The following is a 13,411-nucleotide window of genomic DNA, read 5'->3' on the forward strand; positions in this document are numbered from 1 at the left end:
AATTAAAAAGTTATAGCTGCTTTAAAATTGAGATCACTAATAGTATGTAGATTTCAAATTGGCAACTGGGTAAGTAAATTATGACAAGGGGCAAGGACAACTTTCCCATAGGCCATGTACTTTATTATCAGGGATTTGTGGTTTTCTCCTAAGTACCCTTTCCCCTGGGGCCGTAATCTAAATATAACCCAGGTAGTATATTGTTTAATGTCCTCATGAAAGAAAAATATAATTTGAAATAAAACTTTGGGGAAAAATGACATTTTAGCCATAATATGTATTGGAGTACATAGAAGAGTAGTCCTTGCCTTACATCACTATGACATCCCATATGCGGCCAATTTGAAGTCTCCATGAGTATAGTGATTACCAATATTTACAACTTTTAAAAATTCATAACTTTCTTGTTGTTTGTTCAATACTGTTCAAACTTTCACTTATCAACTTGTCTGATTTTTCTGTTTCTTATAAAAACAAGTTTTTATTTGGGTTGGATTCCCCTTTAACAGAATGGGAAGGTAGATTGATATACCTATATAATTTTTTGTTTATAGACATGTATATCTGCTGCACGATTATACAAATAGCATGATGAAGTATTTTGTTTAGTCATATTTATAACACTTTGCATCTTGGGGTAGCAATGCATGATCTTGAATTATACATTGTACTTTTGCCAAATGTTACATATTTTTTTTAATAAATAAAAAAAAAAGGATTTCATAAAATGAGTTTGTCACAAAAAAATTTGATTTTGTTAGTATTTTTCCATTGTTCTTCATATTCATTGGCATTTGAAACCAAACATCTGATAATGTTTTTTTTATCTTTATTTGAAGGAACAATTCCTTTAGTTGACAGTGTTATTTAAATCCTAATCCATCCTTAACTCAAGCGTAATCTTCAATTCATATTTTGTACAAGGGCGTTGAGGAGAGAAGGGCAGAAAATACATTTAGACGGAAAATGGGAAAAGAAATGTCAGGAGTTGTAATTGCATTTTGGCAGAAACCCACATTTTCAGCTGTTTGGCTTGAGTTGCCGACAGGAATCTATATGGCTGGGATCAAGGGGAGGTATATCTGCTATTCTTTTTTTCATCCTCCTGCCCCTCGTCTATGGTGCGACCTGCTTCACACTGATGTTGGCTGTCTCCCTGAGCTAATCCATTCTTCGAGCACGTTCACACCCTCAGCCCAACGCATCCATCAAGCGAACGAGATTTGTCCTGCCGACGACCGATTGATGAAGGAATTAATGCCCTGCATTCTAGGCTGTTCCACCAAACCAGTAAAAATAACGGTTTAGGGTGACAACACTATAGCTTGGTTAGGAGAATGACTGTAGAGTAGACTATTGTTGGTTGTACTTTGATTCTGTTTTGGGTGTTGGAGCTGGCGAGTGGATTTTGATAAAAGCAGAAGAAAAGGGTTTAAAAATAACAAGTCCCACATAGCCAATAGGCAGCTTATGTCCATCTTACTCTATTTCAACTGAAATGGATGTTTATGAAAGAGTTCAGCTTTCTGCTCAAGATTACTGCCAAGTAATGTTGATTCTTTATTGATGGGTTGGTGTACAGAGAGTCTCCTTCCTACCATGGTATGCTCTATACCATACCCCATTACCATACCCCTTTACTGGTTGGGTCTATAATGCTTATACTATACCCCATGACTGTACCCCTATACTGGTTGGGTCTATAATGCTTATACCATACCCCATTACCGTATCCATATACTGGTAGGGTCTATAATGCTTATACCATACCCCATTACCGTATCCATATACTGGTAGGGTCTATAATGCTTATACCATACGCCTATACTGGTTGGGTCTACAATGCTTATACCAATCCCCATTACCATACCCCTTTACTGGTTGGATCTATAATGCTTATACCTACCCCATGACTGTACCCCTATACTTGTTGGGTCTATAATGCTTATACTATACCCCATTACCATACCCCTTTACTGGTTGGGTCTATAATGCTTATACTATACCCCATGACTGTACCCCTATACTGGTAGGGTCTATAATGCTTATACTATACCCCATGACTGTACCCCTATACTGGTAGGGTCTATAATGCTTATACTAAACCCCATGACTGCACCCCTATACTGGTTGGGTCTATAATGCTTATACCATACCCCATGACTGTACCCCTATACTGGTTGGGTCTATAATGCTTAGGCCTATACCATACCCCATGACTGTACCCCTTTTCTGGTTGGGTCTATCATGCTTATACCATACCCCATTACCGTATCCATATACTGGTAGGGTCTATAATGCTTATACCATACCCCATTACCATACGCCTATACTGGTTGGGTCTACAATGCTTATACCAATCCCCATTACCATACCCCTTTACTGGTTGGATCTATAATGCTTATACCTACCCCATGACTGTACCCCTATACTTGTTGGGTCTATAATGCTCATACTATACCCCATTACCATACCCCTTTACTGGTTGGGTCTATAATGCTTATACTATACCCCATGACTGTACCCCTATACTGGTAGGGTCTATAATGCTTATACTATACCCCATGACTGTACCCCTATACTGGTTGGGTCTATAATGCTTATACTATACCCCATGACTGTACCCCTATACTGGTAGGGTCTATAATGCTTATACTAAACCCCATGACTGCACCCCTATACTGTTTGGGTCTATAATGCTTATACCATACCCCATTACCATACCCCTTTTCTGGTAGGGTCTATAATACTTATACCATACCCATTACCATACCCCTGTACTGGTAGGATCCATGCTCATACCATAACCCATTACTGTACCCCTGTACTGGTTGGGTCTATAATGCTTATACTATACCCCATGACTGTACCCCTATACTGGTTGGGTCTTTAATGCTTATACCATACCCCATTACCGTACCCCTATACTGGTTGGGTCTTTAATGCTTATACCATAACCCATCACCGTACCCATTATAATGATTAGGTCTATGATGCTTATACCATACCCCTATATATTGCTTGGGTCCATGCTTATACCCTACCCCACTACCCTACCCCTTTACTGGTACATGTAGGCTCCATGCTTGTACCATCTACTCTCTACCACTTTATGACTATGTTAGGGCTAATAGGGCTAGACTTGTTTGTGTGGATGTGTCACGATTAAGCGTGATTTACTGCCACTCTAAATGGATGTGGCTAATGCCTGGTAGAACTTGATCAGAGGCTATTCACACTTGGAATTTAAGTTGTTTGGTATCACAGAATGTGGTGTAAAAGCATCTTATTGGGAAGACCATTAACATATATATATAAAAAACCCCTCTGGTTTGCAAATCTAAAACAAAATATTGTAGTCTGAACTCGGATAGTTGAAATATTTTTAGTCTCAAAGCTTCAAATTTGTTTAAAAAAAGATTCCAAAAAATGTTTTTGTCTGAAAGTGGGGGAAGGAAGAATAGTCTCAAACTGTGTTTGAATTGATGTTTTATTGCACCAAGAGAATACCTCCCTGGGTGCTTGATAGGTATGTAATATGTTTTTATTATTATAATGTATTTTAGAGATGAGTATGTAATTCAATAAACATGGTAATATGAGTTATTGACTTAGCTGCCTTTCTACAACATGTGTTTTCAGTTTAGTATAATTGTATGAAATGTATAATTTTCAAAGAATAGAAAATGTAAGTGGGTGGGCTGCAGTAATGCCAACTCTTTAAGGGTTCACATTATGTCTATTGAAGATGAAATATTTGAATTCAAGTTAAATTCAGTGGCCAATAAATAAGTTAACATAGAAAGGAAATAGACTGCTCTTAAAGCAATTTAAAGAAGTGAAAAATTATAAAAATGTTATGCATAGGCCTACATAAAGACATAGGTACATTATAGGATATGTAGAGCTTATAGGTCTTGATTAAAAAAAAGAAGAAAGATTGGTTTGGGGATTGAGGGGGGAGGATATTTTTGAGGGGTAGGATTATGTTTGGTCATATGGTTATTGTATGGTGGGAACAAACGTTCTCCAAACAAATCCGGCTTCCATTCCAGAAATGGTAATAAAACAAATTTATCCCATTTCTCCCCAGAGAAACGGGACATAGAAATCATGACTTTCTCCTCAAAATCTGTCTGCAGTTCCCTTCTTTCTCCAAAGAAATATTTGTGGATCTATTCTGTCTGCAAACAAAGAGTGATATGATTTATATTGAGGTTCTTTACTGGATAGTACCCCCTGTCCTTTGGCCTGAGCTCTGTCTCAAAATAAATAGTCCATACTCTATGCAAACTGAGTCTGCTTACATTGCTCATATTCACTGTGCACTGTGATATCATGCAGTGAAAAGTGAGTTAAAGGTAAAAGCTTAGCTCTTACTTGGCAAGGTATAAATCTTTTGATTTATGTTGTGAAGTTCATGAATGATGAAAAATAAGGTAATTTGAAAAGAATATGAGTGCTGATTAGTTGTTTTTGTTGGTCATTTCAACATATGGCTTATAAACATAAACATTCATAAATTCAGGTAGAGGTAGACAAAAATACCTAATAGGTTGAAAATCCTGTGTGTTACATATTCTTGTTATCTCACCTCTGTACTGGTTATTATGAGCAGGACCGTTGCCCTATTCCTATTGGTATGTTAAGTGATCATTTGTCGAGATAAATACAGCATTTATATCGATTGAGCAAAGGATGAATAAAAGCAGTACCATTTACATGTATTAGTGTGCAATTTTCTTTGCTCGATTATTCTTCTCAACCTTCAGACGTAGACAGAGGCAATCATAGACTTAATAAATCTATTCTATTTTATATTTTCTAATGTCTATTGAGATATAAGACTTGGATTACTGGCCATATTAGTCCCAATGACCAACTTAGATCACCAAAAATGATGCCCTTTAATCTGGCAAACTGTTCTCTCCCCTTCGTTCTATTTGCTGGACCTTGTTTGAGTGTATAGTATAGGATGACCCTAGTCATTGTAGAGTAAATTGATGCTATAAAAGTTTGTCATCTGAAGTGCTCCCTTTATTTGAATGGTCTATTTTTCTGACAAGAATTCTTATTCCATGATATCAACAACAGAGTACATGCTAAATAAAGCCAGGTATTTTTAAACTTTATGTAGTTGGTACATGAAGTTAGTTGGGTTGTGTACTTTGATTGATACAGAGTTGTGTTATCTTTATTAAAAACATTTTTGCTTTGTCTTTTTATTTGTTTGGATACAGGAAAAAATCAGGAAAATCATGATAGAAAAGTTAAATGATGGCGTTCTTTGTGAAATAACCTATGAGATTTACAGGCATTTATTAAGTCTCTGATAACAAAGAAATGAAAGAATAACATTATTTGGATGAGTTTCTGTCATGTTAGATCTGCATTGATACAGCTTATATGATTAATAATATGATTATGGAATAATTGGAAACCAAATTCCTTTGTATGCATACATTGACCTTTAAAAGAATCTTGAATCTTAATTATTTTAGTCAGATTCATTTCTAATCTTCCCCACAGGCCTGAGGTCAAATGCCAAACAAGCTTTGAAGGAGACCCATGATTACTTCTTTAAAACTGTAATTATACCCCCCCAGATTTAGTAAAAAAGGCCTACTTAGATTAATCTTTGCATCATTGGAAGAAAGTGCCAGGTGAACTGTGGACCCCATTGGTCGCTGAAGTAGGAAGCTAATTGGTCTTTTGATACCAGAAGAAGAATATTCTAAATCCAAGAGGGGTAATAAGATGGCAAAGAATGAAGAGGGAGAGGGGTGCATAAAACCTGTCTGTACAATGGCCAATTCAATTTCAAATCTGAAGAGTTACTCACTCATTGTAAGTGATTTTTGTCTATTCTGTGTCAAATACTCTCTATTACATCACAGTTATTTATGAAGAGCTTTACTCAATTGTTATTTAAAAATGGGTTAAATCTCTAAAGAAAAGGCTACTTTCCACTGTTATTTAAAAAGGACTTATCTCCATGGATTAGTGACAGGTAAAGATGGTTTGTTTCCTTTGTTGTTAGGGATGGTGGTGGTATTGTCCAGGGGGTGTTGTCAGGGTACTCAGAAGGGTGTGCAAGGCCTGATATAAGGGGCTATGGTGGGATGCATAAAGACCACTTGGAGATCAAAGGGGGTGAAGTTTTTGAGGAGAAGGATCAGTCTTTATGGACCAGTAGGTGATGATTTAGCAGGAAGAAAAGAGAAAGTAGACCTTGTAAGAAGCCTTAGAATGGACTTGAGATGAATAGATGAGAGTTGAATGGTCATCCTTGTGTTGTAACAAGCTGAGAGACAAAGGTAGTGAAGTGATACTGATGGACAAGGTTGGTAGTGCATAGAATTCGGACAGATCACCTGTCCATACCTATCACTGCTAAGCAATGATATAATTACCCATAATTCACAAAATTTAAGTAAGACCACTATACCATCACTACCACTGAACAGACCTAACCACAAGCACCACTGCACAATATTAGCAGTATAGTTTTAACACATACTATGAACAACCAACATAGAATATTTGTGTCTAATACTCTTTTCATAAACCCATCCTATTAGCCGCATAATTGGGTTTATGAAAGGGGTATAAGAAATTTTGTTTTTTAATTCAAGTTTGGGACGATCACCATTCCCAAATTCCAGTCAAAAGAAGATTGGAGTGCTAATTTTGAAAAAGAAATGTGTTGTAAACCTTGCTATCCATGGCTCCAGGTCCTGTATTAGCATAGAGATATATTGTACCTGCTGGAGCAATGCAGACAAAGACATAAAGCTCAACAAAAATATCTCCTATCTCAAGTTACGAACATCCCAGTCCCATCATCTACCATCCCTTATAGATTTGTCCATTGCCCACACCATTAGAGGTAGACGCACGCTACATTTGTCATTTTTTTCGGTGTCGATGGAACCAGAGGCGCGCAGAGACAAACACCACCTGCCTCTGTTGCCGACGAAGCCTTCTGATTGGCTTAGCTCACCGCGAGAGACGTCACCTGCCGGCAAAGAATACTTGTGGAGGAGGAGGAAGAGGAGAGGGTGGATTACATCTCAGGGAGGGAGTGAGGGAATGTGAGAAAGAGACAAGATGACATGATATAAGGATAGTAGGATTGCTGGATGCATGTGGGATGGAGGGATAAACAGATCAAAGATATTTGAACATTTGAGGAGCTGATTATAATAGGTAGAATGGATGGAAGGATAGAATACAATTCTATTTCAGATGGGGTAAAAAGCATACAACAAATTGCTACAAAAGTAGATTTATTGAAAAGCGATAAAACAATAATTTTCTTATTGTAGAGATCAAATAGTTTGAATAGAATTAATGTATAGTTTTAAATATCATTTTTCAAATCATGTGAATGAAGTCAATATAATTGTAAGAACTTTCAATTAGATGATATGCTGCTTTCTACCTCAGATAGCAAGATGTTAAAATAATTTCTTCCAACCAAATACCCCCCAAAAATTATTGATTGTTGTGATTTCTTTATTTTAACTGTAAAAAAAGAGTTTTTCAACTGCATTAGCTAATTTTTGAGTGACCCCGAATGCTATTGATGCAGTTTTCAAAGATTGCATAAAGCAAAGATCTTTCTCCCTGTAATGTAGCCCCTCAGTAATGGCTAGAGTATGGTGAATGGGACTTGAGAGAATTAGTCAGAGAGCTAGAGAGATTGGAGGAATCGAAATGCCACTAAAATCTGGCTATTTTAGTTCTCACCTTCGGCATGGTTCCTCATGTGAGAGAAGGTAGAATACACATTCCTTTACCCACAATCCTCCACTCACCTTGTTTTTTTTCTTTGTTTTTCATTCCATCAGCTTTCGTCCTTGTGTTTATTCCATGTTACCCCCTCCCGCCCCCTTATCTGTTTCCGTTAGAGGTGGGATGTCTTCCGATGGTTTAGCTTTGATTCTATGAAGATGATTACTGCTTTGTGTCATATGAGAAACATCCCAATCCCTAGGAGGATATACCAGCAAGGGTTTTCCTAGGCAAATCACAGGTTATTCAGCTTGTAGTGTCATCCACTTTCCATATCTTTACTAGTTATTTTCATTTCAATTCAATCCAATTCAATCATGGTTTATTTCGTATGAAAAACAATACATGTTACAAAGCCAGAAGGCTGAAATTAACATGTTTACAATAAAACGTTCACAAGTCACGGATAAAAGCAAACAATTACAATTTACGATGTTCAAAGATAATAACTAAATTTCAAAGAGCAAGTGTACATAAAAATTCATTAAATATAATAAAATAGAAAGAAAAAGGAAATACAATATTAAAATGTGAGGAATATTAGACAATTAAAAATTCAAATATCAATTGGATTGAAATGGAGACTAAAACAATGGCAAGCATTTGAGTTGATTTCAAGATATGAAAAGAAGAAATTATTTGGTTTCATTTGGTTAGCTAAAGCTTTGTTTTCTCATCATTGTCTCTCTTTATATCCCTCTTATTGGTGAAAATCATCTTTCTCCATGTTTTTTATTTTTATTAAAATCCTTTGTAATATAATAAGTGTTCAATATGAATATACATGTATATAAAGGGCTATGAAATGGGGGGGGGGGGTAGAGGGGGGGGGTAAATTTTTAGTGAAAGTATGCAAAAAACAGAAAGGACCATCTATTTAGAGGGTTAGCCAGCTTTCATAATCATTCCATGACCTGTGATGTATTTATTTATCTTTACTTATTATTTATTGTATAATTCAGTTCTGAATTTGTAATTATTTCACAAGAAAGGGTAGTCACGTTTTTTGTCGCATGACTTTCAACCACAATTTACAGTTTTGCATATGTGGTTTCTATTAATCTTCAAAATGACCAGTAAGTAATCCAGCTTCTTAAAACATCATTTCCATTGGTACGAAAGATGGAAATGATAAATGAGTAAAAAGAATTTTGTGGTGGTTGTAATCTAGAAAACAACCAGGAGTTTATTTTTATGAAACATTTCCATCACTAAGTAGAAATAGTATGGTGGATTAATAGGAATGACTTAAGCTGAAAAACCAATGTTTTATTACGTACTATTGGTAAGAAAGTTGAGTAGAATGCACTTTTGGGTAAATATACCAGCATAATGAAATATAATGTGTTGCACTTGACACAAATATGACTACTATATCACTTACACTACACAACTTTTCCATGCTCATCAGTATAGATCATATTACATAAGGCATATAATTTATATTACAGGTATTCAAGCTCTTGAATGGAGTATCCAAGATCATATATGAGTGTAACTTTGAATTTATCCTTTATCCTCATGAACTACATTGTGGTCCATACATTTTATTTTGTCATGTAATGGTGAAGTACATCAGGTGTATGTCACAAAAGGCTTGTGATGTTTCAATATTATTGGGTATCCATGATATAAGGACAGCTACATGTAGGTTAACATTAGTGTCAATGTTTTTATACTATGTAAGTTGATAAATGCTACAATGATTTTTCTTTTTTGTTTTTGAATTTGTATGTTTAAAGCAACATCTTTTTTCCTCATGTTTTCAATGTAGTATGTTAATTCCCACATACCTCTATGTAGAGGGTTAGTACAGCTGTCTAATTAGTGTTCAGTCTCAACACCATTAGAGCAGTAAATTGTTCCAAAATTGAGTAAAAAGTGCCTCAAGTTTTCGCTCCTCGTACCATCCAATCTAGTCCTCGTGTCATGGCTTATCCACAGAGAGAAAGCAAAAGAGAGGAAAGTTAAGACTCGAAATGCTAGCATGCTGTCAAAATCAACCTATCTCGCGCAATTATCGAGTTAATATCACGCTTAGCCTGGAGGGCAAGCTTCACCAGAAGAAAATCCTGCGTAAAAAGAGATGAACAAGGATATAAGATGGCGCCAATGCCAGCAAAACGCAATATGCCGATTGTCGCCCTAAATTCTCCGTCCCATGCAAATATTATGCTAATCAAGTATCATTACATTTCAAGGAAGGCCCTCAGCATACCCATAGTGGCAAGAGGGTGAAAGAGAAGGGGGAAAAGTGGTTATAAATTGTGCCTGCCGTCTGGGGTAGCCTCAAGTTATGGGGTGAGCACTTAGATATAATAAGAGATACATGGAATGGGGATATGAACGCAGACAGCCGAGCTGATACTTTATGCTTACTGGACTCCGTTGCCGCCGACGATGACTCACGTGACGATCCAACATAAACTTGTTATTGTTGATACTTTCTTTCTTATCTCCTTCAGCTTCAAGATTCTCATTGCCCCGGAGCCGAAAAGGCCATCCAAATTTCCGTGCAAAGCATCGCAATCTTGCTTTCAGGGTCTTTTTGTCTCCATGCGGCTTTTTAAAAGCGGGTTGCTCTTTGTACAGTAATCCTGGCAGATACAGTGAAGATCTTGTCTCAGAAGATCATTGCTGATGAAAAAGTGGATTTTTCTCCCAAAAGCTTCATTCCTGTTTTAAAATTGATGTATTTAATATCCTGTCCTTCCAGCAATAAAAGCTTAAGTTGCATTATCACAAGACCTTACTATGTAATCCAAGGTGTCTCAAAAAGATGAAATCATAAAATTGCATCTCCGTAAGACAAACAAAAATCAATGGATGCCTAATAAATTTATTGGTAAATTACAGAATCACTTGTGGCAATTTTTTTATGCTTTAAAAACTGTGTAAGAATAATATGTTTTTTGTAAAAGTAGTTTTTCTTGAATTTGCCCACTAAGCATTTTATAGATCTTTCCTCCCAACCTCCTGTGGCTGATCTTGTTAGCCTATAACACCATCATCATCCAAGGTAGTGTTGTAATGATTATTTTAATGCTGTGATTCGAGAAAGAATGGAAGAGAGAGAGAGAGAGAGGGAGCACCGAATGCACCATAATGCTATACCAAATGAAGTCCAAACAGGAATATGCAGATGTCATTAAACCCGGTAGACTTAATGAGACATAATTACCTTTTTTATCGTGATGAGTCAGTGGGTCCTGATTACGATTTGGTGTCTTTGGCCATACAAGACTATCAAAGACAGTTTGAATCAAGGTTTAAAGGCCGTAGCTACTGTATCTTACTGTATCATATGTTGCATACATTTATAGTACCTGTATGCTATACTCCATGTTCAGCAGTGACTCATAATATTTGAAAAGACCATGAGAATTGTTACCATTTATTTATGATACCAGTCATGAAGTTGTTTCTCATGACCGACTGTTATCATGATCATAGCTTTCTGTAGTCTTGGGATGAAGACCACATTGTATGATAATGATATTGATGAAGACGATGATGATGTCGATTTCTTGATGATGATGACATTGGTGATGATAATGCATGGTGGAGATGCTGGAATATTTCTTTACTAATGTAAAACAAATTTCTATAAATTGGGCCAAAATGATCATGGTTGACCTTTAATATGCGACTGGCTGCTCGAAAAAAGACCATGTGGTGAACTGATTATTTTCCCAACTTGTGAAATAGCAATTAGAATAATGTGCCCTTTGAATATTTAATTGGCATTGATCGTGTCTATGAAGATTCTTCCAGCAATGTTACCATCAAATCGTCAAAAGTTACTCCACACTTTCCTCTGATGTGGTATATTTTAAAATATGAAATATTTGTTGTTATTTGCTTGTTTGAGTTTACTGATTTTTCTGTGGTATTGTATCCACTCATTATAAACAATTTTGTTGTATTAAGAATGTAAGAATCAGATTTTTAAAAATAATGATCTAATATGTTACAGACTAACCTAATTCAACCAAGATGTATCTTGGCACATTGTGGTCTAGTGGTTCTGACTCTCGCCTTTCAAACAGAGGGTCATGGGTTCGAATCCTAGCCATGGCGTGTTTTCCTTCAGTAAGAAATTTATCCACACTGTGCTGCACTCAACCCAGGTGAGGTGAATGGGTACATGGCAGGATTAATTTCTTGAATGCACCAAGCGCCCTTAGCAGCTGGAGCTATAGCCGGATTAATATAGTGTGCCATTGAATAGGCAACTAGATAAATTGGCACCTCATAAATGCTATGTATTATTATTATAATTTGATGTTTTTGGTATATATGTTTGGCATTTATTATTGTCATTACTTTGGTTTACTGATTTCTTTTTCTTCTTTTCTGACTCGGTATCATTGCTTTTTTAATTGATAAAATTTGCCATTTAGCTTGTTAAAACTTACATAGTGTGCATTCAAACTAATAAACTATTTATCTGTTCTCTTTTATTGCAGTGGACAGAGTCTGGAGCAAGCTATGAAAGGATTTATCAGACTTGTCATGTAAGTGATCCTAGAGACAACTGGCTTCGTATGCCTTATATTGAAAGAAGAGGAGCAAATAGAATTCATGTAGAAGTTAAATTCACAATGTACTCATGTACTGGCATCGTAGATGCCCAACTATGTAAAGAAACATTTGATGTGTATTTTTATCAGTCGGACACCGACGATGCAACAGAAACGTCGCCAGACTGGAGCTCTCCACCTTACCAGAAGGTAGCAAGGATAGCGGCCGAGGGCCGGTTCTCCGATCCCGACACGCAGGACGAGGAGGTCGTCAACGTGCGGATTGAGGACTACGGGCCCGTGACGGCCAATGGTTTCTACATAGCATTCCGCGACCAAGGGGCGTGCATGGCCCTGCTGCAGGTGCGTGTCTTCTACCAAGTTTGTCCTCAGGTGATTTTGGACTTTGCGATTTTTAATCAGACCAATGAGGGTCCAGAGACGCACACTCTTGTTACGGTTCCAGGGACGTGTATAAGGAACGCTCAGCCAGTACCACCGGGTAGTACGCCTCAGTATATATGTCAAAATGAAGGGATATGGTCACTCAACCAAGGAGGATGCGGATGCTCACCAGGGTATGAAGCAGGTGCAGATGATATCAGTTGTCAAGGTCAGTACCTTCCTTTTTGAATCCTCAATAATAAATGACCAGTGGTACCAGAATGTTTTCATCAGTCAAACATTTAGAGGGTCAAACATCTATCTCTAGATGTTAAATGGTATATGCAAGGCTCGACATTAGCGGTGGCCCGGGGCCACCAGAAATTCACCTCGGGCAACCATTATTGAAAAAATGTTAAGTTTTGGTGGCCCGAATCGGGCAACCAATAACATTTAGAGGGTCGAACATCTAGAGATGTTAAATGGTATATGGTATGTACTATATACAAGAGCTAAATTATTATTATGTCTGATTAAAACATTCCAGCACCTCTGGTTATCAACCCACCCTCCTGCGAACTGTGATCAATGGAACTGGAACCACTAGCTTAGTTAGAATGAATGAATATAAGCCAGAGTTATGTTTGGGTGTAATATTGGTTTTTAATCAAGTATGAATTTATCATTGTCCATTTGAGATTAACATT

General features: G+C 36.9%; 1 protein-coding gene across 1 annotated transcript in view; it reads left to right on the forward strand.

Moving 5' to 3' along the window:
• Positions 1-13,020, forward strand: part of LOC121427472 (ephrin type-B receptor 2-like) — a 31,037-nt gene extending 18,017 nt beyond the window's left edge. Inside the window, exon 3 of the mRNA XM_041623874.1 lies at positions 12,267-13,020. Coding sequence (XP_041479808.1) covers positions 12,267-12,953 — 687 coding nt within the window. The 3' untranslated portion in view covers positions 12,954-13,020. The remainder of the gene's footprint in view (positions 1-12,266) is intronic.
• Positions 13,021-13,411: the final 391 nt, after the last annotated feature.

The sequence above is a fragment of the Lytechinus variegatus genome, chromosome 14, assembly GCF_018143015.1.
Source record: "Lytechinus variegatus isolate NC3 chromosome 14, Lvar_3.0, whole genome shotgun sequence".
Classification (NCBI taxonomy): domain Eukaryota; kingdom Metazoa; phylum Echinodermata; class Echinoidea; order Temnopleuroida; family Toxopneustidae; genus Lytechinus; species Lytechinus variegatus.